Source organism: Nesoenas mayeri (genome assembly GCF_963082525.1).
Source record: "Nesoenas mayeri genome assembly, chromosome: 24".
Classification (NCBI taxonomy): Eukaryota; Metazoa; Chordata; class Aves; order Columbiformes; family Columbidae; genus Nesoenas; species Nesoenas mayeri.
The window spans coordinates 360,355-387,953 of record NC_137546.1 but is presented as its reverse complement, the minus strand read 5'-3'; the positions used below and the strand labels follow the sequence as shown (position 1 = coordinate 387,953).

The window sequence follows — 27,599 nt, the reverse complement described above, 5'->3', positions numbered from 1 at the left end:
CGGGACCTGGTTATCTTGTCTGAGCTGCCCTGAATTGATATTTAGAAATTGGCTTTTGTTGACAAGAGATTTGCAACTGTGATTGTCCAAATATTTCTAGAACACAGACCAAGAGCTGTTGGGTTTGTTTATATTGCTACTTGTCGACTGATTGAAAATGCCAGGGACCAAGTTTAACTATGGGGAGAAGCATCCCGGTCGTTCAGAAGTTTGGATCGGGGTGATTCTTTGCGTTTCATTCTGCCAGGCTGGATTTATCGGTTTTGCCTCTGTCCTGAGGTCAGCACGTGGAAGAGCGGAGAACTTCATGGTGACAGCCCAGCCGGGGCCCACCAGAGCCCCATCAGCATGGAGATACCAGTGTGAATTCTTCTGACTTTGATTTTTGTCTGTGTTCACGCGTCACCCATGGAGCAGCGGGTTGTTGAGGAGCAGCAGAGGGGAGGGTTTCGGGAAGGGAGCCGGCGGTGCCGGGGCGGCGCGGGGGCCGCTGCTCTGCGCGCCGCTGTGACGGCACCGAGCTCTCTGAGACCCGGCACAGGCGACTTTACAGGCTTGTTCTTTACGTTGATTTCCAGCATAGAACTGTCTGCAAATCAACGGCTGATCAACACCCGTTCAGCCGTTCCTCTGTTCTCCAGTTACACCTTCTATTGATACACTGTGGTAGTTAAGCGGTCTATAGATCTGAATTCACTCCCTGGATCACAGAAGATTTAAGAACCAGTTAAAGAAAAAGCAAAGGTTGTTTGGAGAGCGGGGCTGGGGCACAGACTCGCTGTGTGATTTGCTGTTGTGCGCTTTAAAGTTTTATGGCCCGTGTTGCATCCCTTGGGAGGATAAAGTGTAAGGAGCATGAAGAAACCCATAAAATTACGAAGGGTTTATGTGGTATAATTAATATGGAACTTTCTATGAACTTTATAGTCGCTTTACTTAGTTTTGCACGAGTTTCTGGTTTGCTAATGAGCAATCTTGAAGATCGCTAGTGGAATTTAAATTTGGGATTTTCATACCGTATTCCAGGATCCATTGTGGGCCGCTGTGTTTCAGTGTATATCTGCGTATTGTAGTTTGCCGATTTGGCCGTGCATGCCTTGGGAAGCAGTTTTTGAGCTGTGGCCAGCTTTGCACTAAAAAAACCCCATGTCGATACAGCTTTACTGGCAAATCCTCCTTGTGCAAGTGCAGCTTTGCTTGCAAAAGCACTTTTTATTGACACTGGATGGGTTTGCAGATCACAATGTCATAAGTCGCACCCATAGCAAAAATAATACGAGGGAGAGAGTTCAAGTACAAATCTGACCTGGATTTGCACAGTAGAACCAAATAAATGTTGTGAAGTTGCAGCTGCTGTTTGTAACCGCAGCGGCGGTTGCAGCCGGCGGTGGCGGGAGCTGCTCCCCGTGCCGCCGGGCGCGGAGCGGGGCTGATGCTGGGCGCGGAGCGGGGCCGGCGCTGGGTGCGGAGCGGGGCTGGTGCTGGGCGCGGAGCGGGGCCGGCGCGGAGCGGGGCCGGTGCTGGGCGCGGAGCGGGGCTGGCGCCGGCTCCTCCGCCGGGCAGGGCCGCTGCCCGGGCTGTGGGCGCAGCAGGTTGGCTGCAAGGAACAGATGAGGTTCAGGCCAAGGGACAACCACTTCTTCCCTTTTCTCTGGCTCCCTAAAGGTGCGTGTGTTCTAGCTGGAAGGATTGCCCTGATCTGTGTGGAACATACGTGGCAGAGCAATAGCTGGTTTGGAGGAATGTGAACTCTCGGTAGCCGGTCTGCAGGGGTGGCAGGTCCTGGGCACGCTTGGGGACCTGCTGGTGGAGACACGTCCGGAGGAACCGGAGCACGGAGAGGGGCCCAGGGGGACATTTCAGCGGCGGGGACGGCTCCAGCGCTGCAGCCACCGTGCCCATCGCCCGTGGGCACCCGTGTGCTCTGGACTCTCCTGGCTGGTTCGCAGCTTCGCCCTTGCCCAAGGTCAGCGCTGGTTTGGGAGGTGGGATTGAGGACTCGCTCCCCGTGCCGTGGTTGCGGTGTGTGGCGCTGGCCGCGTGGCCAGAGTTTCCATCGGGGCGGTGGCGGTTGCCGCTCTCCACATTGGGGAGTTCTTGGAATGAGGAAATGTGGCTGCTAAAGGCAGAGCAGGAAAGCATATGTGAAATGCTGTCACCCTCCGCCGTGGTGCCAGTGACCTTCCCTTGCTGTTGTAGCACAGAGGCGCGAGATGCCAACAACAGGAGGTGGAAGGTTTAGAGTCAGCAAATTCTGAGAACTTCTACCAAAACATTTTTAGGGGATCTATTATCCATAGGCACTTTCTGGATTAATAATACTGATAATTGATGACAGTGGAAGAAAGTTAATAAAACAAGCTGAATAATTAGAGGTCTGCCAGCCCTGCAAAATAATAGAATGAATGATAGAGGACTTGACTGATACGGAGGTAAGGGGAAGTAATACAATTAATGTCAATTAAAATGTGCCCATGGAAAATAAGCTGATGAGATGTAACTGGGGATGTAGTTTGGCTGATAAAAGCAATAATGTGTGCTGTAAAATACTTTGCCTCCTTAATGAATTGAATATAGTGCAATGCAATATTTTGAATGAGAAATGAAAACGGTATAAAATTAGTGTAGGGAATGTTAAGTAGGTACCGGTGAACTCGGCTGGAGGGGCTGGCAGTGCGGGCGGGGAGGGCTGGGGCTGCCGGCCCGGCCGGCTCTGCGCGCTGTCCCGGTGGGTCGGTGCTGGTTCCGGCCGGCTCTGCGCGCTGTCCCGGTGGGTCGGTGGCGTTGGGTCAGGGCAGCCGGAGAGGGAAGGTCCCGCAGCCAGGAACGCGGGACTCGTGAATTATAGAGCAGCTCACGTTTATCATACACGTCGCTGCTTGTCTTGTAAGCTCGTCTGCTCCGCTTGCACGAGCGGTTGATTTAACAGCATGTACGTTGTTGAACTTGACACATCCAAGAGCAGAATCGAGCTTTGAAAATCCCGGGGCTGTGGAGCTGCGGATTTGCGCTTCCCGCGCGGCCGGGGGCCGGGGTCCGGTTTGCCGGGGGCCGGGGTCCGGTTTGCCGGGGGCCGGGGGACGTTCTGTATTGTATGGAATTGCAGAGCAGTTTTATCTAGATGCCGGGAGCTGTTTGATGATGTAAAATGATTAGATGTATAAAAGGGAAAGTTAATATCGTTTTTCTGTATGCTTCCAAATGGGAAATGACTACAAGTTAATTTTGTAGGGTAGAACGGCAGTGAATAAGCGTGGTCCTCGTACCCGCTGTGCGGGACGCAGGACGGTGGGCGGGGGAGGGGCCAAGGCTGTGCCGGGGGCTCTGGTCCTGCGGGCCGGCTCTGGTCCTGCGGGCCGGCTCTGGTCCCGTGGCTGCTCCGGTGCTGAAGGTGGTGGTAGGAGGTTACTGCTCCTGGGGCTCAGGCAGGCTGCTGTTGGGCTGCAGGGCTTTGGGGGGCTCTCGTTTGTTTGTTTGTTTGTTTTTTAAGGGTAATTGATGCACTTGCTACGTTTTTAGCAACAAAAAAGAATAATCTTATATTCTCCGGTAGTTCTGCTTTCGAGAGCCCCGGGCATGGTGAGGGAGGAGGATTTCCATCCCTCTGCCTCGCTCACATGCTGAGGAGCTGCATTCACTGCCTGAGCGGTCCCTGGAAGGAAAAGTAACCTGTTTTTAATCAGGTACAGTGCATTTTAGTTTTAAATGAACTAATAGACCTTGAGTTGCATTTCTGCTGCAGCTTGGCAAAATTATAGCAGGTACTGGGGCTCTGTGCTTATTTACTTGCAAATCCTGTCAAGTGTGAACTTCATTTACGACTTCCCTGGCAGGTCATAGCGCTATGGTCACAGCTTCTGTAACGTTTTGTCGCTATTGCTTGTAAAATTTGTCACTGAGGGAGGCGGTAAGCTGAGAGGCACAGGTGAGCACACACGGGCTCCTTGTGCACAAAGCCGTCAAAGCTCCTCGCCAACTTTGCAGCCGGAGGAGCTGAACTGTATTTGTACCCGTGGAATAAAGGTGCGGTTTGAGCAGAAGGCCGTGTTGTTCCTTGCAGCGGCGAGGCGCGCGCTCCGGGCACGCGCGCTGCAGGGCCGGCCGCAGCCCGGCTCTCGCGGGGGCGCCTCTCCCGCCGTACATCACCTGTCTCCTCTTTTTCCAGATGATCATGGGAACAGCAATGGCAGTCATGTAAAAATCTTTTTACCGAAGAAGCTGCTTGAATGTCTACCGAAATGTTCAAGTTTACCGAAAGAGAGGCACCGCTGGAACACTAACGAGGTAGCTAAATCTCTTATTTATTCTTAAATGTACCAGCTTACTTGATGCTTGTGGATGATTTTTTGAGAGCATGCCATGAAAGTTACGGGATATGAATTCCCTGGCTCCAGAACCTGTTGCTTAAACAATGAAGTCCTGTTACATGTTGAAAGTGGGATTTAAACTGGACCCGAAGGCACGTGTGGTGCTGGTGTAGTAGGAGTCTGTTGCTCATGTGTATGTCGCCCGTCTCAAAGAGTCAGATCTTGTGTCATCCTCCTGCCGTGCTCCAACATTGTTAACATCAGACAGGCGTTTGGGCGCAGTGTTAAACAGGTGCCGTCTTTCCATGCGGAAGGACTTCTGAACAAAACCACAGTGCGTGTTCTTTCCTGCCAAACGGGGTCCTGAGAAACAACCAGCTCGCAACTGTCTGAGAAATCTTGTTGGGACAGGGAGGCACAAAGAACGTGTGTTTTGTGCTGGCATAGGTCACTCTGAATGTGGCAATGTGCACATCTCCTGGTAACGCACTGTGGTTGGGTTCGCTGGTGAGAGTGCACGGGGGAGCTGAAGCACCGTTCGGACAGGCCCGGGGTCTTTGTTCCTTCGGGGCGGCGAGGCTGCGGTCGCACCGCAATGCCCTCAGTGTAGCTGTGCTTCAGTAGCACTGTCTTACTGTGCCCTCGCCGTGTTGTGGGAATCATTCGGTAACAGAAGCAAGCAGCTCTGAGAAGTCCCTGTAAAGCTGCAGTCAGTATCTGCCTGTGCACGCTGGCCGTTCTGTAACATTTCAGCATGTTCACACAAACGCTGCTCGCGAGTTTAACTACAAGCGGCGCGCTGGGCGCAGTCGGACGCCCTCAGCGCGGGCGCGTGTTCGGGCTGGAGGGCTCCGCCACACCGCTGTCTGAAGGCTCAAGCGGGTACCTGGTTTGGCCGTACTGAGCGCTGCGACAGAGCGAGTCGGCTCTTCTGGGGGGCTGCTGCTGCTGGCTCTTTCCTGTTGATGTTTTTGTCTTGGGTCATTTGAATCTAAGTGCAAATTTTAGAAAACGTGGGTTGCGGTTTATTCTGGGCTGGCGCTCGTGCTGAGGGGCGCGGGGCGCGGAGTTGGAGCCGTTCAGTGGCTCGGAAGGATGGTGTTGACAGACAGCTGAGGAAGCCGGCGCTCTGCAGGCCTTGTGGCACGAGGAGGCTCCGTCTTGTGACGGGAGCAGCTTGCTGGTGTTCAGCGGCTTGTCTCCCCGGTTTAGAGGCTCGTGTACACGCTCACATGCTTCCAGCTTCGCCGTGTGGCCTCCAGGGTACAGAGTGCGGCAAACAAAGTTAATTCATAGCTGGAGATCTTGATTATTCCTAAGTGTGATGCAAAGCAGAGAGCGTAGGTGCTTGTGGTGTGAACTGGGCTGGAAGAAGCATCCTCCATCTGAAGGACACGTCAGCGTTCTGGAGGGGGAAGGCGAGCAGTTTGGATGGTGCCTATTTTTGCTGTAAGTTTGTCTTGGACTTTAATTCTAGATCAATTGTTTGCCAATAATCCCGAATCATCAGCTGGTATGTTAAAAGCTGCAACCAGCCCACTCCTGTCTTACGGGCTGTCCGGTTTGTCGCGCTCCTCAGCGTCTGCTCCGAACCCGCGGCCCCAGGAGCTGGTTGTGACCGCGGCTGTTCGGGCTGGCTCTGCCCGTGTGCCGGTTGTGGTTTCCCTGTTGCATTATTGACAAGGAAGAGCTTTTCTGGTGGCCTGAGATGTTTGGCCTTGTCAGCTCACAGGAGGAAAAAGGCGGAACTTTGTGCCTACGTGGACTCTTGGGAAATTTGTGACAATGACGGGGGAGGAGGGAGCTCAGCTTCCAGGTTGGATTTCCCTCCCTGCCCCCAACCCGGAAGTTTAATTCTGGTCACTGTTACCAAACTTGAGTTTTTTTCTTAGGGTATAATTGAATAATAGTGTTGGACACATTTCAGAGTCGTTCCAAAGGGAATGTATTTTCATCTGAGTACACGGGTGTTCCGGCTGCGCTGGGGAGGGCCCCGTTTGTACTTTGTACGGTGGTACTTCCAGAGCCCCTGTGTTCATTCCAGAATCGCTGGGGCAGCTCGCGAGGCGTTTCACCAACAGGGAGCTGTATTGAAAGATACAAAAGGAATGAAATGCGTGAGGTAACTGCCAGGTGTGCGGTGCGGTGCCGCTGCGGTGTCCCTCGGCCCCGTGCAGGACGCCCGGCCCGCCGGCGGTGCCGTGGGCGCCGTGGGCTGCGGGCCGTGTCCCGGGAGCGCGGGCACCGGCCCGTCTCTGCTCCCACCAGGCGGGTCGTCGCCGCGGCACGTGGGGCGGGTCGGGTCCCGCTGAGCACCGCCTCTGCAGACGGGGCTGAGCGCCAGCGTCGTGGGGAGGGACAAACACAATCCTGCGAGAGCCGACAGGGTCGCGGTTGACTTTACACTTGGTAAAATAATGCTGTGAGCAGCAAGAGAAATGGAGCATTTAAAAGTGCTTACAACATGTTATCGAGATGTTTGCTTTCCTTCAGATTATGCAGTTTTAACTGAAATGTTTGATGGAAATATATTTCCATATCAAGATGTCATCTCGTCTTAAATCCAGTTTACAGTGGTTTTATATTTCCTGGTGACGGAAGTGTTCCTTCTCATTTTTTTTTCCCAGAGATAGAAAATCGTAAGTTTAGCCGAGCAATTCAATGACAGATTTACACGTTCTCCGGTTCCCGTGGGAGCATGTGTGAGCTGCTTTCTCCTGCTCGGCGGGGACGGAAAGGGCATTTTCATGGGATTTCTCACATCGAGACAAATCGGTGAACTGCCAGGGAACCGCAGGGCTCTGCGTGTGAGGGAGTTAGTGCCTGCTCTGGGCTTTCGGTTGTTCGTTCTGAACCGGTTTGCATAAGGCAGATGGGGTTTGGTGCCAGGCTCCCGGTGGTCGGTGCTGCCCGTGGCTCGCTCGCCGTGCCCAGCTCAGGGCTGCAGCACCCAAAGCGCCTGCGGGTCCCTCGGGCCCCGGCCTGGGCCCGTGGCGGGCGGCTCGTTCACCGCGGGTGCCGGGCAGCACGGGCCGGTTTGCGGGAAGCGCTGCCCGGCGGCTCCCAGCAGCTCCGGCGCGGCGCGGGGCCGCGGTCGCGCTGACCTTGTCTCGCGCGGCGCTCGCCCGAGCGGGATTGCGGCTTCCAGCGGAGATGCCTTTCACTAATGGAGTTGGCAGCCGCAGTCATTAATCATCCTTGTAAACACGTGGTGACACAGGACGAGAGAGAAGGAAAAGTTAGACATCCAAAATGTAAAGTGCTACCTAGGGCTTCTGTTTCCGATGGTGTCCTGTATTTACATTCTCTGTTGGGAAAACCAAGAAGTTCCACGATAGAAAAACCCAGTAGTACTTGCTGCATGTGCTTGAGGGCACGGCAGGAGCGCCCCTTTTCCCGTGTTTCACACACTGTGGGCTCAGCTATCGCTCGATACTGTGCAAGTGCAGTTACAAATCTCTATTTGAACGTCACTTAGCGTAGCAAGAAATTCTTGGATGCTGCTCTGGGGACCTTGAGTCGCTGCTCACAGACGCCCCCGGCGCGTCTCGCGTCTTTGCTTCGCTTGGCCGACACTGACGTTCTCCTCTTCCACTCGGCATCAAGCGTCTGTGGGGTGCAGGACGGGGCTGTTGGTGCCCGTGCAGTGGTGAGTGGCGGCTGTTGGTGCCCGTGCGGTGGTGGGTGGCGGCTGTTGGTGCCCGTGCGGTGGTGGGTGGCGGCCGTCACCGGCCGACAGCAGGAGTGTAAGAACCCCCCGTCTTTAAAGGAGCAGGAAGAGCCCTGAGGTGCGGGGCAGCATTCCCGCGTGCCCGGCGCAGCGCCCGCCTCAGGCGCCGGTGCCTGCGCCCGCCTGGCGCGGCTGTGATGGCGGGTTAAGGCTGATCAGTGAGCAAGATGGAAATTTCTCTTTATCAGAAGCACTTCATTATGGGTTTATTTTGTGAAATTAATGAAATTCTGTGCTTTGCTTAATGTACAAGGCAGAAAATCTGCTAGTGGCTTTGCTGTTGCAGTTTCTCAGTCGTGTTTACATCGTTGTAAATGCTGTGAGCAGGCTCGGGGATCGAGCAGGATTGAAAGGTTCCTGTTCTGGCAGGTAGAACAAAAGCAGCAATACATGCTGGCTGTTCCTGCTCTGACAGACATTCCTCCTCTTCCTCATAGGAAATTCTGACTCTTGTTTCCTTCCTTTTAGTGAGCATTAGGACCGATGTAACTGTATAACGATAAGTCTTCAGAAATGGCGGGGTTTGCGGTTCTGTGCAGTTGGCGTGTCGGGGTCCCGGGACCAGGCCGGGGATGCAGAGCCAGCGAGCCGCGGTGATGGGCCCGGGCCAGGGCTGCCCTCCCGCTTGCTTTTCTTTTTTTCCCAAGTGAATTCAATTGAGTGAATTAAATTAACTTTTTTACCCTTAATGATTGCTAAAGAAAAAAATTACTTCATAATTAGTTTTAGCATATCATACACAAAGTATAAAATGCTGCCAGTATTTAACTCCATGGCTGAGTAACCTGCCAGGCTGCCTCTGTGTGTTTTTACACATGTTGAAACTTTCTATCAGGGGGTTTGGAATGGCGGGCTGTGTTTGGAGGGCTCTCAGGGCCGCGCCGGGGGCGGTGGGCGCCCCGCTCCTGTGGGCTCCCGGGGCTCGGGCGCCAGGATGGACCCAGAGACTTGGCGAGTGTGTTAATGGAATCAGCGTTTAGCTGCTGGTCTGCAGGGACAGCACCGCGGGCAGCGCGTACCGCGGCACCGCGGGCAGCGTGTACCACGGCACCGTGGACAGCACCGCGGGCAGCGCGTACCACAGCACCGCGGGCAGCGCGTACCGCAGCACCGCGGACAGCATGTGCCGCAGCACCATGGACAGCGCATACCCCGGCACCGCGGACAGCATGTGCCGCAGCACCATGGACAGCGCGTACCGCGGCACCACGGCCAGCATGTGCTGCAGCACCATGGACAGCGCGTACCGTGGCACCACACCTTTGGCTCTGGCTTGCCCAGCACCGGGGAAAACGCTCACTGGTCTGTTAGGCGAGTTGTACTTTGTACTGCGTTTTACAAGGAAAATGTTACAACAAAGTCAATTTACAAAGTCAATTTAAATGTCTCTGCCAGGGACTGGCATATATAAACACAAATGAATTGATTCGCTTGTCAAATGAATGGAAACTGAGGATGTTACGTTTTGTAAGGGATTGAAATCCTGTCCTCCTGCTCTGATGTTCACCTCTTCCAAGGGTGGCTGTGGCATTTTCAAGAGAAAATTCAGGGGATTTAGAGGAAGAAGGAGAACTAGATATGAGGGGAAAATGAGTGGAGTGGAAGTGGAGGTTTGTGCAGGGCAGCACTTGAGAAAGGGACCATGAGCGGGAGCCGTTTGTTTCTGCAGAGCAGCGGCTGCGGTGCCCGGAGAGGCGGCTCCACGGGGTCCTGAGCACACCCGCTGGCCCCAGCGGAGCCCGGGGGCCGTGCCGGGTGCCGGGGGCTGGTGCTGGTGGTGCCTCCGCGGCCGTGGGGGCTTCTGGCCGCACCCTCCACATTAGTAGCGCTGGGCTTAATTAGCTGCTGAGTCACTGCCGTCGTGTGGGCGCCGGATCATTTCTAAGTCACTTGGTTTCCAAATTGCTTCAATCCAAAATGCGATTGTCTTACGAATCTGCAGTGTAAATCGTGAGAAAGGACCCGCTCCAGGAACGGGTGAGGGAACAGCGGAAAAGCTGACCTGTTCGCAGAAATTGGAGTTGATACCTGTTGGAAATAATGGCAGGGACCGAGGTTTAACTCCAGCGTGCGGCAGTAACTTCAGCGGGAGCGTTTGCCAGAAATCTCAAGCACAAGCCTTCCCGCTCCGTCGGGCGCGTCCTGGGCGCTGGCCCGCGGGCGGCAGGAGCCAAGCCCAGAGACGCGCCGCGTGTTCTCTGGGCAGACGTGCTTGCAGGTTAGGTCCCCGCGCTGCACGCCAGCTTTGAACACGGTGCTTTTCTCTCGGTGGTGACTTCTTTGTGTATGAAGACACAACTTGGTTTTGTGGGTGGGTTGGTTTGTTGGTTTCCAGCTCGAAGCTGTTTTGGGGCAGCTGAACGGCTGCGGAGAGCAACGTCCCCGGCTGTGCCGGTGCGGGGGGGTCTCACTCATCTGGTGTAAATGTGACACTCTGCGTAAATCCAGTATAGATAATGGACTGCATCTTGCTTGGAAATGAGTACCAAAGAGGTTTTTATAGCTTCTGTGTAATTGAAATTCCAGGAGGAGAGGCCTTTGTCGTGGTAACCACATTTGAATTACTGTTTTATTGTAGCGTTACAGGCACACGCGTTATGATGTCAGGAGCTCAGTGCGCGTGTCAATGATTGCTGTATTTCCAGTTACAAAGAGTAAAGCAGTAAAGCAAACTGTGTTCCAGGACTAACACTGAGCGCAGGGGATGGAGGGGCTGCGGGGCCGGCCGAGCGCTGCAGGCTCTGCGGGCACCGAGCCGCGCGGCCCGGCCCGGTCTGTGCGACCAGCAGCCGTGCCGCGGCGCGGGAACAGCCGGGCCGGTGGCAGGGCCGGCGGTGGCGGTGGCGAAGCGTCCTGGCGGCGGTGGCGGAGCGTCCTGGTGGCGGTGGCGCTGGCACCGGGCTGGGGCAGGCGCCGGGCGGTCGCGGGAGCTTTGCCGCGGGAGCTTTGCCGCGGGCCGTGGAGCGTGTCGCTTGTACTCACTGCAGCTCCTTTGTTTTGCAGAGATCTTGATGCAGACGCCCTTTTGGATTTCTTTTTAATAGTGTGTGACCCTTCACCTTTGATCCCCTGACCTGCATTACTTTGGTAACCATTTCATTTTTTAAATTCATTTCACTTTAATTTTGGTGTGCAAGCTGTAACGTTTCATCATTTTAAACTGTAGCGTTCTTTCACCTCCCCAAATGTCTTTTTTTTCCTATAAAAGTGTGTAATGTTGGCTTTTCTTGAATAAAAATTACTTCAGTTGTTAAAGTATGTCATTTTCATTGGTTTTTGCTTCTTTTCAGTTTAAATGTGTGATTTTTGTGTAGTACATTACTTTCTTTGACCTGTGTTCTCCCGGTGCTTAATGTGCTTTATTTGGATGTTTCTGTACACCTTTGGTTTAATTTGCGTTTCTCCACAGTTCTGTTGGTCAGTAAAACATACGCTGTTCATATTTCCCCCTCTCCTCCGGTCACACTTGGCCGCTCAGAGTGATCACGGAGCATTTCACATACTCTCCTGAATTAAAAATATGCTTTATTTGTAAAATTTTGTTCATCCTGAGATCACTTTTCCCAACGCTCAATAAAAACCAGACTTAGACCAAAATGAGAATCTCAGTCGAAACTCAATTTACGTTTATTTTTGCATCATGACTGAAACCAAAAGCAGAGTTGCGGCGGTGCACGGTGTGTGCGGCCAGCCGCATGTGCGGTGCGCGGTGTGTGCGGTGCGCGGTGTGTGCGGTGCGCGGTGTGTGCGGTACGCGGTGTGTGCGGTACGCGGTGTGTGCGGTGCGCGGTGTGTGCGGTACACGGTGTGTGCGGTGTGCGAGGCGACGCAGCCCGGCCCTCGGGAGCCGTTTCCTCCCGCCGTTCTGCTCGGCGGTGCCGGTGTACCAGACACGGCTCTTGGCCGGGTTCCGGTTTTGTTCTGAGAACGGGCACACGCAATCCAGTGAACGCGGCCACTGAAGCACAGATTATTTTTTAAGTGTCTCATTATTTTACTCTAGAACATTTAATGCTGAAGTTTTATTTGCACACGGATGAAGCTGCTAAGTGAGCACTGAAATGGATTTAGGTCCTCTCTGCGCCTTATTGGTGCTTATAACACTGGCAGTTGTTCCCTGGCGCTGCATGGCCAGGGCTGATGGAACTGAACTCATGGGACTGAACCGGAACTAGAATGTGCGTTTTCTTCAAACACTCAAAGTGCTGCAAAACGCTGGCAAGACAAGACGTTTGTCTCTTTACATATTGAGGGAACACTGAGCGGTTTGTTCCTGCTGATGAGGGTTTTCTGTTACCCAAAGCCAGAATATTGATAACGTCCACTCCTGAAAAAAGTCTTGATTTTGACCTTCATGCGTTATCTTCTGCTGGATGCATGCGAACCTTGGCATGAGGCGGAGTGACTGAAATGAAGTACTTGGCACATCTGGTAGATTTAGAAGGTTGCATGTCTTGCAGTTCAGGTAATGCAGCTGGTGTAGGATTAACCTAATCTGCTTTATTCAACCTCATAGACATACTTGGGTATCAATCATCTTCATGTGCTCTTCATTTAATAAAATATACATAGGCAACAGACAAATTGCCTACTTCAGTCTGGACTGCTTTGCAAAACAGATCTGTTAGTCAGCACGAGCACACGTTGGTTTTCTGTTAATAGAAAAACTCATCCAAACGTGCAAGATGAAAAAGTGCGCGGGACAGACCTTCCTCTCCTCCCGGAGCCTGTGCCCAGGAAGCACCGTTGCTGCGCGGGAGCCGTCTGTGCGCAGCCGGCGCGGGGAGCGCAGCCGGCCCCGCCAGCGCGCCCCGGGGCTGCGGCTGCTTGGGGGACCGGGGGGGCTCCGCTTCGGGAGCCCGGCGGTGCTGGTGGGGTCAGCTCCGGTTCGGGAGCCCAGCGGTGCTGGGGGGGGCAGCTCTGGTTTGGGAGCCCAGCGGTGCTGGTGGGGGCAGCTCTGGTTTGGGGGGCCCTGCCCAGGGCTGCTTGGGGGGTTTCTGCTGGGGCTGGGCTGAGCTTCCCAGGCCGGTCGCCCCGCTTGCTGCTCTGTGCGTGTTGTGTTGCAAAGTCCTTCAATAATTTCATTATCGCTGTTGCTTCCATCTCTGAGTTTTGGGCGTGCGCTGAGGCCCGTGGCCGAGGGGAGGCGGCGCGGTGGGCAGCCTGCTGCGGCGCGCTCCTGCGCTCCTGCGCTCCTGCTTCGGCTCTACTTGCAGCAGCAGCTGCTCCTGTGGCGGTGCAAGCCCCGCGTTGGGCTCTCTGTCGTGCTGGAGCGGGGCTCCTCTGCCTTTCCTCGCTCTTTGCTGTGGCCGCGGCCGAGAAAGCGTCCGGTGATAAAAATGTGTTTTTGTTTCTCTTCAGGTTGGGCTTGTCTGCTTTTCAGCTCCTCTAGACGCGGGAAATGGCCGTTTGTGTTTGTGTGCTCTGGATTCCCTCCCACGGGACAGAAGTGAATTCAGCCTGGATTGCTGGGGAGAACCCTGGCTGGGATGAGGATAATTGCAGTCTCTGGCTGCGCCACACGTTTACTGATGATTTCTTTTAAGTTATTCACCTGCACTGTATCTGTTTCCTCAGCTGTAAAATATGGGTAATTACCTCCTTTGTAAAATGTTATGGGGTCTGCTGGTAATTATATGAATGAAGCACTAATTACAGTGATTATTACTTGGACCCAGCCGAGATCTGGGTGATGTTCCTGTTGTGATGAACACATGGAACAAACCCTGCAGCTTGCTGTTCTCATTCTTTGGGAGGCGGGCAGGGACGGGGCCGCGGCACAGGGCGAGTTCCCGGCGGAGGCGGCGCTGCTCTCACCCGCGGGCCGCGGCGGGGCCGAGGAACGGCCGGTCTGTGCGTGCAGCCGCGTGTCATTCGGTAACGAGGTTTGTGCTTTGGCAGTCGCTTTTGCTCTCGGAGAAGCGTGGAATAAAGGCGACTGGGGACGGTTCTGTTCGGGACAGCGGCTGGGCTGGTGCCACATCGTGGCCTCGGTTCGCTCCAGGCCTGCCCCTGGCGCCGGGAAAGGTGTCCTCCCACGCTTGAGGTTGTTTCCCCTCCTATAAAAGACTACAGGTTGCATTTATTATCAAGCACTTCATTTGCCTTTCTGCTCTCCATTTATTTAGGATGCGTTTTCTTTGTAGCTGGGAGCAGCTGTGCTGTCCGCTGAGCGAGGCTGGCTGGTGCAGCAAGGACTGATGTTCCTCAAGGTAGGAAGGGAGCGTTCTCATCCAGAAAACGCCGCTGCTGCTGCTGCCCAGATGACGCTGTAGTTTCTGACAGCAGTAATAATGAGTAGTGTCTTACATCCGTTGACGACGAGATCCTGCCCAACACCAGCCTTCCCCAGACACACGGCGTGTGGCGCGGGGACAGCGGGACTCGTGGCGGCGCTTCGCGTGGCTGCAGCTCCTGCTCCGCTCTGCTCTGCCGCTGACCCCGGAACCGGCGCCGAGCCGGAGCCGATGTGCCGGGCAGCTCTGCCGTTCCTGTAGCCTCATCAACACAGGGAACGTTAACATTCAGGAGGAGGGTTCAGTTACTGTCTGGTATGATAATATGGAAAGGATTTCCAGCGAGAGAAAGGCAATTTTTCCTTGTGGTTTGGCACTTGAATTTTCCGAACTAGATGCTCATCTCTGACAGCTTATTTCCGATTGTCTCTGCACAGTGAAATTGGTCTGAAGTCCTCGTCCGTGCGGTGTTTCAGTCGTTGGCAATGCTACGTCCATCAAACGCAGCTCATTGGGTTGGTGTTCTGGTCAGGGCTGACTACGAGGATGAACGGTTCCAAACAGAGATCTTTTTCAAGGCTCCTAGGTTTAAAACTCTTAAAAGAACTGAAAATCCACCAGGTGCTCCTGTTTGTTCTCAAGCCGGAGCGCTGGTCCCGGCTCGTGCGGCCGCTGGGGCGCGGGGCCCGGCAGCGGCACCAGGAGCCACCCGCCGCGGTCGTGACCGAGCGCTCCAGCGCCGGCCCAGGCAGGAGAGAACAGTGCAACAGTGGCCTTGGAGGGGCTGGGCCGGGGGTCCTGGGGCCCCTGCCCACCCGGGGGCCTGGGGGGCTGGGGTCACCCGGAAAGGAGGGTTGGAAGGAACTGACCCTGACAGGCGGAGGAGAAACTAAACAAGGGAATACCTGCCTTCCCGCAGTCAAAGGTACCCGGTGTCTGTGTGTCTGTGTGTCTATGCACTTCACCCAGCGTTCATGTGAGATTTCCAAAAAAACTCCTAAATTATTTGGGAAGCAAAAACCTGGTTCGTTCCTACAGAAGCAACATCCATTAAGATTAATTAATTTGCTGTGAGATGCTTTGTAAGTGAATAATGCTGTATAAATATTCTTATTACACGATGCACGAGTGAACGGATCTGCGTGCGCTCTGCAAGCCTCGTATGGCGAGGCGCAGTAAATTACTGCATAATCTGAAGGATAGTCAATAATTCAGTTTCGGGATTTATTCAACCCCGATTTTACGGTGTCCTTGCGAAAAGTGGGAAGGTGTGTGATATCTGTGGGATTTCTGTACCTCAGTACCCCTGAATGCTGTAAATCAACAGCATAAGTAACATAGGAACTCTATAATTGAAATGTTTGGTAAGGTAATAATGATAAGCTCTCTGAAGTCTTCCTCCTCTCAGGAATCAGTGAGCTTTCTGCTTTCCGTGGCAGTGGCAAAGTGTTGCATAAAACCACTGTAGCTTAGGATAACAATGCTTTCAAGTGTCTCAATTAAAATGCGGCATCGCCACAAAACAAAAGTATTAAAGCTTCAGGGATTCCGAAGTGATGATGTGCTGCATGGGACTGGCCCGGTTTCCAGCAGGTTTCTGAGCGTTAGCGCAGCCCGTTTGGTGGCGGCTGCGACCCCGGCGATGCGGCCGAGCCCCCGGCGCCGTTTGCCGGCGGTCGCTGTGGGAGTTGGCGGGAGCCGGCGGGAGCGCTTGGAGCAGCCGGCGCGGCGGCAGCGGGACCCGCTCCGTGCACCCCGTTTCCAGCTGCCCCCGTGTCTGTACGGACGCGGAATCCCCACAGGAGGGTGCTGTGAAGGCATTTAACGTGCACATTTTGCAGGGAAGATCCGAGTTTTGAGGAAACAGCGATTACGGGGAAGCCAAAGCTGCGAGGCAAGGACAGCGCGTGCGTGGTGCCAAGGGCCAGCGCGGCCGCCGTGGTGCCGCTGTGGCGGTGCCGCTGTGGCAGTGTGGCTGTGGCAGCGTGGCCGTGACGATGCGCTGTGCCAGAAGCCTGGAGCGGACGTGATGTGACGGGACAGCGGCGAGAGCCCTGTCCCAGGACGGCTTCTGGCTCTGGGCAGGTCTGTAAACACGCCGGATGTTGTGTGTGGTTACTGCCTGCAAGTTCAGTCACGGCTTTTTTGGGGGTTTGTGCTTGCAGGTTGTATCCGTGTTCTGCTTTGTTTGGAAAAACAGACACTCAACATTTCGAGTTTTCTGACGAGTTCCTGTGCAAGAGATTGACGCGTTCAGCCCTGTTTCATAGGCACTTGTTACTGTGCTTTTCTTCCTAGGGAGAAAAGGGAGCTCGTTCCTGTCTCCCAGGGGTCGATGCCCTTGCAGCATCCTCCCCGTTTCACCGGTAGCCCTGCGGGTGGCTGGTTTCTTTGGTTTGTGACAGGGACACAAAAGGTTCATATTTGGGGATGGCAGAAAGCGGTGGCGTCTTGAGGAAACCGCTGTGCCGGGCCAGGACGCGCCGCAGCCCGTGTCCCCGCGGCTCTGGCGCGAGGCTCGGGGCGGCATGCCCACGCAAAGTGGCGCCACGTGGGGCGTCTGCGCGGGTGTTCTCCCGAGACGGGCCGTGAGCGGGTCGCACGTCCGCAGGCGGAGCTGCGCCTGCACGCTGCGTTTGCGGCGTGGTCGCTTAAATGTTTTGCTTTCTGTGGTGCAGTCATTCTCATTAAATCAATTTGCACATTCTGCCTGTTTGCCTTTTTTCCTTGACCTTGTTTCTTCTTTGACCAAAGTCCTAATACCCCGGTGGGCTGCAGGCACACGGGATGTGTATCACCAAGGTAGTAAAGGTATTATGAAAGCAATCAGCTATAAGTTACCCGCTTGGCGTGTTAGAGGCGGCTCCTCCCCCCTGCAAGGCCAAGTGACTCTGAATTTGTCCCCTGGGATTTGGCGTTAAAACGTGTTTGCTGCCAGCTGACAAAAGAGTCAAGCTTGGATTTATTACACCGGCACCTGCAGTAAAAAATGACAGATGATGAAAATGTATTTAATTATCATTCAGTGCCACATCTCTGTCTGCTCCAGTCTCGCTGCTGCAGCTGTTGGCACACGCTTTATTTTAAAGTCAATGTGCTTATCTGGAGAAGAGCCTGATCTCCTGCGTAAATTGGCCGGGGAGCGGGAGCCGTCGGCTGCTCCGGCGCAGCCGAGCACGCGCGGGCCGGCGCTGCCGCTGGGGACCGGGCTGGGCCCCGCCGGGCCGACCGCGGCCCGCGCCGGCAGAGCCGCCACGCTGCACAACCGCGTGTAATTAAACAGCCGTGCGGCGATAATTGGCTACAGTTGTTGGGGGGGACGCGTCTCAGAGGTGACTGCGGTTTGCAGCAAGGTCAGGGGGACGGGACACGTTGCTGCAGCAGAGGCGTTTCAGTCTCCTCTCCAAACGGGTTAACGTGTTGTGTGCAGAGCTGCTGGCGGCACTGGGAGCACACCCGTGTGCGCGGTTGTCTGTCCAGATGTGCGTGTCTGCGAGTGTACGCGGGTAACTGGCTGTGTCGCGGGTGCCCGGGTGCTGCCGGGGGAAGGAGGATTCCCGGGAGAGCCAAACCACTCGACTCGCAGGGCTCCGCGGTGCTGGCCAGCGCCGGCGCTGTGTCGGACGAACTCCGGCAGCTCTGGACCTGCAGAGGAAACAAGAACCCGCGGCCAGGGGAACTGGCAAGAAACCGTCTGAAAAACCTGATTTTTTCCAAAGCTTAAGAGGAAAAACTGAAATGTTTTGATCTTGCCAAAATGCTTTTGACATTGGAACGCTTTCTTTGCTTTTAGTAATGTCTTTAAGAAAATATTAAGTTGAAAGCAAACCGTAGAAGTGACCTGGTAGAGAAGGGTTTTCTTAAATGCCCTTTCCCGGGTGTCCTTGCTTTTGTGTGCTGAAAAGGGGCGGTTGCTTTTGGGGAGACCTCGCGTGGCAGGAGCGCCTCACTCGCCCAGCTCCCGCCCCCGTGGGGTTCGGGCGGGTTCCCCCGGGGCTGGCCGCTGCAGGAGCGCTGAGGAGCGGGGCGGGAGCCCTCCCGGCCTGTGGCGCCGGCGCGGCGGTGCCCTCGGGGCGCTGGGCATCGCGCTCCTGCCCCAGCGCAGCCGTGAGACCAAGCGGCTTTTAGTATTCATGAAAAATGCCCGTGACAGCCCTACCCCACGTAATGAGAAGCCACCTGCAGTTCGGAGCAGTACTTGATAATGCCGTAATTAGGTTGGAGATGCAAAAAAGCTCATTAAAATTAAATAACATATTTGTCACTGTTTTAAGAGGTGCAGATTGCCTCGAACCATGCTGGTCTCTTGACCTTGACTATTGTGGTGTAGTCCTCGCTGCCGGGAGTGCGGAACTAACACCGGAGCATCGGCGGGTGGTTGGCGCTGGGGTTTCGGGCCGGGGCGCGGGACCCCGGTGAGCCCGGTGAGCCCGGTGAGCCCGGCCTGCGATGGCGGCGCTGCCGCGTGGAGCCACAGGGCCGGGGCAGCGGGGAATCCTGCGCCGCAGCGGCCTTGCCTCCCTGCGAGAGCAGATTGCAGATGCAGATGCACTCCGGTTGTGAACCGTGCAGTGCAGAGACGGGGCTGCCAAAGACATTTGTCTCTATCTCTTCAGTTTTGGTGAAATACGCTGAAAGGTGCCTCAGATCCCCTTCCTCCCTCCTGCCCAAAAAAGAACGTACAAAGCCATAACAGAGTCTATTAACAAGACTGTAATTTTCCAAAATTAATTTTTAATGGCTAATTTGTCTTGTTTTGGGCTGTTTTACACAACACCTATTGTTAAACCCCACTTGTTTCTCCACAATGTCACTGGGAAGGAGAGCGGCCCTGTGCCGGCTCTGGGGGAGCGCGGGGGCCGCGCTGCTCTGCGGGGCGGGGGCACGGGGGCTTCCCTTGGCCACCGCAGAGCGGGGGGCTCCCAGGCTGCTCCCCGCGCGGGTCGCTCGTCCCTCCCAGCCGAGAGAGGAGCCTTAACAGAAAGCGGGATTCTCTTCCTCCTCCTCGCTCGTGAGTGGTGGCACGGAGGTGTCTTGGAGCGGGAGCGTTTACAGATGCTCCTTATTTTTGGAGCGTGGGATTTTCCCTCCGCGGCACTCGCGCTGTGAGCCGCGCCGCGTGCGCCACGTCCGCTTGCCTGGAGCCTGACGCGTCCCTGGAAGCGAGTCGGTGGGTTGGTTTCTCGTTGGGGGAGGAGGGAAAGGCGGGTGTCCCCGGCGCGGGGCCGGCGGCCCCCGGCACACGGCCCGTGGCGCTGAGCAGGGCGGCCCTGCCTGCCGCCGGCGCCTGGCACACACCTGGGGGTTCATAACACCCCTTTTCCTGCTCACGAATGGTGCTGAAGGGCTGGGAGCTGGGTGCCAGCAGCCCGTGGTGCTGCGCGGCTGGGCACACTGCTAGTTTTGCCTGTTGCCAATCACGCCAATGTTTGCTTGATATTCCTGGCACCAAGTGGGAATTTTTTCAGGGCTCGTTCTGCCAAATGTTGATGAAAGGGCAAAAATTCATTATTAGAGAGAAGCGGCTGATGCTCGGCTGGTGTTCCCCAGGTGGGTGAGTAAATATTGGGGAACTTCTGTAGTGCAGTTTCCTCTGCAAACCGCGCTGGTGCAGGCCGGGCGGCTGCGCACACGCGGCATCGGAGCCGCCGTTGCCAGGCCGGCCGGGCTCTCCCCACCGGTGCCGGGGCAGCACGGGACATGGGGCAGCGCGGGGCACAGGGCAGCGCGGGACACAGGGCAGCGCGAGGTCGTCGCTCAGGCCCACGCGGGTCCCACGGGGCGTCTGTGGCGGCTCCGGGGGAACAGAAAATCCCAAACCCCGTTTAGCCTGCGCGGTTGTACCGAGGAATCTGCTGTAGGAGGGAGCCCTGGGTAAACATCCTCGATTTGCTGCCTCCTGAAATGGAGCAGCTTTTAGAGTTTCAAGCCACAATTTGTATTCAAATGAAGGTCATTTGAAAGGTGTAACATAGTAAACAGCCATTATTTCATTTTGATAGTGGTACTAAAATTATAGTGTTGGTTGAATTATTTTAGTGTGGGACCATTACCATCTCCCTAAAACACTTAGAGGGATTTTTATATCAGTGCTGCAGTCCTGAAATTAGAGGAAAATTAAAAATCACACAGCTGTGGTAGGGGAGTGAATTTTGCAAGCACGCCTTTGTTTTATCGCGTGCTCCTCCCTCTGCCGACAGAGGAGCACTCGTCCTGCTGGTCCCGCAGCCCAGCAGCAGCACCGGCAGCGCCGGCAGTGCCGGCATTGGCTTGGGGCTTTTCTTCAGCTAAAGAAGGTGCCGCAGTGTCGCCTGACTTGTGCTCTTTGCCAGCACGCTGTACTTCAACATACCAGTGTAGGGGAGGAGATACACACTTACAGTCTCTCCACATTTATTTCTTTTAGCAATGCACGCAATAAAAGTTGGAGTGAACAGGACGCCGGTGCTTCCCCCGCCAGGCCGCGGGGCGGGGGCCGGCGGAGCGCGGCAGCTGCGGGCGGAAGGGCTGGCGCTCGGCGGCCGCGCGAGCGGGGCCCTCAGACGTGAGCAACATTCTGATCGTGGAATTCCTGCAGATCGTTAGAGCTGCCTTCATTAACGTTCTCACGCTTGGCTGGCTGACAGATGAGGAGAAGGGCTTTCTGTGCCACTGCTGACAGCACTGGGGCTGCGCCCTCGCCCCGCTCGCACCCGGGCAGGGGGGGTCGCGTGCTCCTTGTGCGGGGAGAGGAGAGACCCCCGGTTGCTCTTGGGCGTTCTCAGTGGGAACCTGTGTTGGTGGTCAGCTGCTCCCAGTACAAGGAAAACCCTGCAGATAACGTTCCCCTTAGTTTATAAATCCTCCCAGAACTTAAGATGTGACATTTCTGTTTTCTACCTGCAGGGACGTGCCCCGTGTCTCCCCAGTGTCCCCTCCGGCCTGCGTCCCCCCGTGCCCTGTGTCCCCCCATCCCATGTCTCCCCAGTGTCCCCCCCGGCCTGCGTCCCCCCGTGCCCTGTGTCCCCCCATCCCATGTCTCCCCAGTGTCCCCCCTGCCCCGCGTCCCCCCGTGCCCTGTGTCCCCCCGTCCCATGTCTCCTCAGTGTCCCCCCTGCCCCGCGTGCCCCCGTGCCCTGTGTCCCCCCCGCCCGCTCCTGCTCGCGGGTTTGCCGAAAGCGTGGTTTCGGGGCGCGGGGGCGGCGCAGCCCGGGGGACGAGGCTGCGGTGGGGAGAACCCTCGGGGCGAGCATGGCAACCTCGCCCACGGTTATCACTGGAAACAGTTTGACTAAGGGAGAATTTAGATTAATAACATTCAGCCCGGAGAAGTAATTTCCTTTGAGAAAGCGATTTACATGCACTCTGCCAAAAAGAGCCGTCACCGTGCGCTCTCGTCGTGTCAGCTCCAATAATGAAGTTGGAAATAACATGGGAGGTTAATAGGTCCTACTTATCTCCTTAGCGCTGGAAAGGAAGATTTACAGCGCGGAGCCTGGTTTGCATATTTCTATTGGCAATGGGGCGGTCGTTCCCGGCCGAACGAGGCGCTGCGGTGACGGCGCTGGTGCCGCGCAGGACTGGGTCGGGGCTGGTGCCGCGGTTCCAGCGGGACTGTTCTAACCGCTGCGTCTGCTCCGCGCCCGGGAGCCGTGCAGCCCGGGGGCCTTTCCCCGGGAACGTGGCAGTGGGCACCGGTGCGGGCACAGCTCTGCGGCGGCTGCGCTGGGACCGCGGCACAGGGCGCCGGGTTCACCGGTGTGGGGCTGCACCGGGCCAGGAGCTGCTCCTGTAATCAGAAATAGTAACGCCCTTGCCATCGCTGGCCAGGACCCGCTGCCCTGGCCGTCGCCGGGGCTGGAATCCTCCTTTCCCCGCTGCCTCCTGCCGCGGGGCCGGCGGCACCACAGCCTGTCACTTGGAATTACTCTGATTAAAGTCCCGAAGGACTCGTGGCACGTTATGGGCCAGCGGGAGCTGTTTCACTTCCAACTGCAAAGCTGTCTGTGAGTTACAGGAGTACAGAAAAGCTCTCAGACCTGCTGCTGCTTCCCTCCCTCCCTCAGCTGCTTGAAAACAGCGTTCTGAGCGCTCTTCTCCCCAGCAGGTTTGCGTTTGGTCCTCAGCGGGTTGTGGCCTTTCCCAGTCTGACAGTGAACAAAACCCCAAAAATCGCTCCCTCTTGGCGGCTGAGGCCGCAGCGCGCTGAGCCTGCTCCGAAAGGGTCAGAATGCTTAATGAACGTTCTGTCTAGCACTAACTGTAAAATATTCATATAAGTTGGTTATTTCGCATTACCAAGTAAGTGCAGGAAGAATTAACTTTCTGAACAGCTTAAGGTACAATTCAGCAATAACCTGAGCCACTTAATGAATGAAATATTGAACAGAATTGGCATACGCGGAGGGACGGGGCAGGGAGCGTGGCAGACGTGGCTCCGGGCCGGGGAGGAGCAGCAGGAGGGACAGCCCCGGGTCCGTCCCGTCACCGTGGCCGGTTCGCGGGCTGTTGGGGTCGCCGGCCGGTGTCCAGCCTGTCTGATCCTCCCTCGCAAACGCCTTTTGGCAGGTCCAAGTGCTGCCTTCCCACCACTCGCCTTCCAGGTTGCCGGTGAATATTCAGCAATATTCAGACAAATATAAAAGGAGTTAGACAAGGAATCCCCATCTGGCTGGGAATGTGGAGCTCCTTGATGTCAGCACTGGCTCTCGAGAACTTTAAATGCTTCAATATATAGATGGATAGAATAATCCTGAACAGCGTCTCTCTCTTTGTTAGATAAGGATTTTAACAAGGTTTATATTTTGGATAGGTGGTGAAGCGAGCCCGCTGTTGGTGCCGTGGGGCACAGCCCGGGACGGCGCTCGCGGTCCCTCTCGGGGCTGGATTTGCGCTGCCGATGCCGTGACAGCGCCGCAAAGTCCGCGTTACCCTGAAAACCTCCCGCTTTCATAGCAGGCAATTACGTTTGTGTTGGAAATGCTTTGTTTGATTTCTGGAGCCATTCATTATAGGATCAAGGCATCCAATTGGAGCCAATTAAACCTGAGAGCTGCTTTTAAAAAGCTTTTTCCAGCCGCCAAGAGCTGGAAGGTTAAACGCGGAGGAGTGAGCATCCAGCCCGCGGGGGCGCCGGGTCCCCTCGCCGGTGCCGGCTGCTCCGCGCGGCGCAGCCGCCTCACCCGCTCGCTATATTTAGTAAGAAATGCATCAGCATCTTCCTCCCTCCCAGATTCCCCCGGGAGCGGAGCCGGTACGGAGCTGTGCCGCTAAAAATACCGCCTGCACCAGCCCTGGCAGCTCGTTCCTTGGCTGGCTGAGCACAGGCCCCAGGGGCCGGCCCCGCCCCGCGGGACACCGCTGGCTTGTGGTGGTTTTGTTAAAAAAGAAGAAAAGGAAAAAAGGCAGAGACCAGCCCTTCAGCATGCGAAGACCAGGAAAGCGCCTGCAGTGCTTAACCTTTGGAAAGCATTACTAGTGCTCTCGGCCGTCTCCTCTGTCGGTACAGCCGGAGCAGCCCAAGGTGACCGGGGCGGTGCCGGGAGCTGCGTCCCTGGGCGCCGCGGGCACCGTCCCTCGCTGTGCAGCAGCTCCTGTCCCTGCGGGAACCAGGAGCGCGGCCGGTCGCTGTCCCGCCGCCGCTCGGCGCCCCGGCCCGCTCTGCTGCACGGAGCGTGTCTCTGAACCGGCTGTGCGCTGGGATCGTTTATAATGGTTTGGGTAATAACACCGGCAGTTTTGAAAGGTCTTTTTTATCCCGTTGACACCCTAGGTTTTGTTTGAGGTTTATTTGGATTAATTGGGCAGATGTTTGGGGAGGAGAACAAATACCTGCTGGCATTTGCTTTTGCTCGTGCAGCTGTGTGATGGAGGGAAGCGGCAGCAGAAGAGCTCAGACCCGCTCGGTTGTCCCCAGGGACAGCGGCATCCTAGGGCCTGCTCAGCACCGTCAGCCGGGCGCCTTGGGTGGGGTGACCCAAAGAGGCTTTAATGGACAAATGGGCACCGCAGTTCGTGTCCCTGAAGGCGGCGCGGCAGGAGCTCTCAGTCTCCGCTACCGGCTCTGTGGCTCGTAATGAGTAATTAATTTATACTGAAGAACACTTTTCCGGCTGCCTCTCGGTGTTCACTCCTGTTTGACATTGGTCCTGTGTCTGTTTTCCTGGAGCAATCGAGGTTGTGGACTCTTGCAGCGGACGCGTCTCCAGCCCAAAGCCCCGAGTCCCGGCGGCCCTGTTCCTGAGGGGAATTTTTTTAAAGATCCAGTGTTGTTTGCACGGTGGTACAGGCGCGCTCGCGCGGTATTTACAGAGCACCTTGGAGAGCTGGGAGGGTCTTCCACGGAAACGCTGCAAATGGAGTGAACGCGTTAACAGTCATTTAGGGTGAAGCAGCTCCTGTGCGCAGATGTCGAGGGGAGGCTGGGGCGGCGTGTGGAGCAGGGAGCAGCAGCATCCGCGCTGGTGGCGCTGGGCGGGTTGGCCGCGGGACCGCGGCTGTGCCGGACGGGCGGCTGTGCCGTCACCGCTGCTCGGTTTCCGTGCTCCGCGGCTCTCGGTCTGACCAGCATCGTCATGGAACGCGGCGCTTATGATTTAATATGTATCTTTTAAGAAGGATTTTAATTCCCTGTTTGAAATAAGAAAACGCCATAAATCAGAGACAGAATCTTTTAACATTTACAGTTCCAAATGAATTCCTGGTGAGAGTCTCTTAAGCCAGATTTATATCTGATTCTGCATTGAACTGCGTCGTTACGTGGGGCTGAAAACCCTTACAAAATCAGGCATAATGCAGAAACATGCTGAAAAGACAGTTCTGCAGGAGTGCGGAACGTTATTAAGCTGGAGAATGTCGGAGTGAGGAACATGCAAGAAAGAGACAGTTACCGTGCACGTGTTCCTGTAGTGCGCCCGGTTCGGTGCTGAGCGGAAGGGTTTGCAGAGGCGCTGGCGTGTCCGTCCTGGCGTCCCGGCGCAGCCTCGTCCGCGGCTGTTCCAGTAGCTGTAGATGGGCTGTTATTTAGCATTGCTCTGTTTTATTGACTAACCCTCAACTTGTGACTGAAACGGAAGATCAAATCTGTCCTAATCCCGTTAGGCACGGGCAGATTCAAGGCCTGACTTTGCTAAGGCTCGACTGACGGTCCTTCTGGGCCGGGCGGCCCGGGACAGAGCTGTGGCGCTGCTGTTAAAGACCCATTCGTGTTTAAGTTTGCTGGTCTCTGTGTGTTTGGCAGGTGAAATTCCAAAGCAGGTCTGGTTTAACTCTGGTCTCAGTTAACTACCACTTATTCACTTGATTGTTCTTTTTCTTCTCCTTTTCATGTATTTTAGGGAAAAATATTTATGGCCTCAATCCAGCTTCTTCCTACCGGGTTTGGCCTCGGGAAGAGCGCGTTGCTGTTGCCCCCTCGCCCCGTTACGGGGCAGGAGCGGCAGACTGGCCGCCTCGAGCTGCGCCTGTGCCGGCCTGCAGGAGCTGCCCTGGTTTAACTGAGCTGAGCTTACAAATCGCTGCAGCCCAGAGGGCGTTCTCCTGCTCGTAATAAACAATCCTCAGCAACGTCTCAAATTAAAATCGTAATGAAAAGTAGAGCAGAATGGGCTGAAGTCTTCTGTGTGCTGGAAGAAGCTCTATGAATGCGTTCTAAATGGGGTTGTGTAAAGTGGTTGTTAATTATTAATCGTCAGCAGAGAACGTCCGGACGCGCGGGTTGCAGGGAGCGGCAGCCAGGCGGGGGCGCCGCGGGGCGCTCTGCTCCGGGTGCGGCCTCGGAGCTCAGGATTCCGAAATGTCAGCCTATAATGCCTCATTAAGGTGGCAGTTTGAAGACATCATGTACTTTAATTGAAAACCGTAAGAGTAATCTATTCCCTTTTTTTCGGTTAAATTAATAGCACGGACCTTTAGCAGATGGTTGGCAAGATGCAGTTATTAATGGAAACGTCGCGCTGCCTGCGGTCCGCTCGGCGCCGCGCACGGCGTGCACGGGCACGATGTGCATCTCCCCAGCCAAACGCGTTTTCCACTCAGTGCCTTTATTCTCCCGCGGTGCCAGTTCGCGGTCCCAGCGCTGCTGTTGCGCCTCCTTTGCAAGATTTAAACTCTGCAGAGGTGTGGGAAGGATCCGGCGCAGCCGCGGGTCGCCTTCTGCTCTCGGGGAAAGCAGGGAGCCCTCCGGGCCCGGGTTTGAGCTCTTTCATCCGTTAGGGCAACAGACCAGCGTCAAGCTGATCGGTGACGTTTTGGCGGGGTCAGTAAGCGCCCCGGCTGCGCGCGAGCAGGCGCAGCGTCCGTGCGGGCGAGCTCTGCCCCCGTCCCGCCGGCGGACATCACCGGGGTGCCAGGTTTTGGTAACAAATCTTTTGTTTTGGTACCGAATCCTTTGTTCCCCTCTCCCATCTCTCTCGCTTCGCCGCTTCCCAGAGGGACGAGCGGCAGCAGCGGGGACTGGGGAGAGCCGGGACATTTATCACTCTCTCCGCGCAGAGGCTCTAAAACGGCTTCTGCAAAATAAATCTCCTTTAAGACCCTTGTGGAGCGGGTTTGGCGAATTGCTCCGGCCTGGCTGATGTGGCCGAACAGGCTCCTGACGGCTCTTGGATGCGTTTGAACTGGTGATCTTCACAAACCGGGGAACGCAAAGAAAAATTAATGTTCATTTGTATAAAACGTTTTCAGCCCAAGCAGCAAAGTCTAAATTGAGTCACTGAATTATGTGACCAAGCTTAGGATAAAACATAACTTGTGTGATTTTAACGTTAAATTATCTGATTGCTTTGCAGGGTGCTTGTGTCAGCTGCTCAAGTCGAGCAGCTTTTCCTCCCCAGCCTGAGGAGCTGTGCAGGGGGGCTGTGTCCGGGCCAGCAGCGGGACCGGCGCACCCGCGCACCCGCGCACCCGCACACCCGCGCACCCGCACACCCACACACCTGTGCACGTGCACACCCACAGACCCGCACACCCACAGACCCGCACACCCACGCACCTGCGCACCTGCACACCCACAGACTCGCACACCCGCACACCCTGCGGTTGGCAACAGCGGGACCCGCACACCCGCGGTGCTGCGGCGCTCGGGCCGCGCTGGGGCTGACCGCCGGGACGGGACGGGACGGGACGGACGCTGCTGCCCTCGCCCACAGGTGCTCCTGGGTGGCCCTGGGGACCCCGCCGCCGCCTGCGCTGCCCGGCGCCCCGGGGACGCGATGAGCTGGTCGTGCACGGCGAGCACGCGCCTCCTTTTATCTCCCGCGCTCACTCTGTAATTACCCAGCAGCGCCGGGGCCGGAGCTGCGGTTTGACCTTGCTGGTGCCACGCTGCCTTTTGTTTGTAATCGCAGG

The 27,599-nt window shown here is 56.0% G+C and overlaps 1 protein-coding gene across 3 annotated transcripts in view; it reads left to right on the top strand.

Moving 5' to 3' along the window:
* CAMTA1 (calmodulin binding transcription activator 1) overlaps positions 1–27,599 on the top strand; it is a gene marked incomplete at its 3' end in the record, with an annotated part of 128,449 nt that overhangs the window by 5,760 nt on the left and 95,090 nt on the right. For all 3 annotated transcript variants that reach the window (XM_080358898.1, XM_080358897.1, XM_080358896.1), the window contains exon 2: positions 4,166–4,284. In XM_080358898.1, the coding sequence (XP_080215024.1) occupies positions 4,166–4,284 (119 nt within the window). The remainder of the gene's footprint in view (positions 1–4,165; positions 4,285–27,599) is intronic.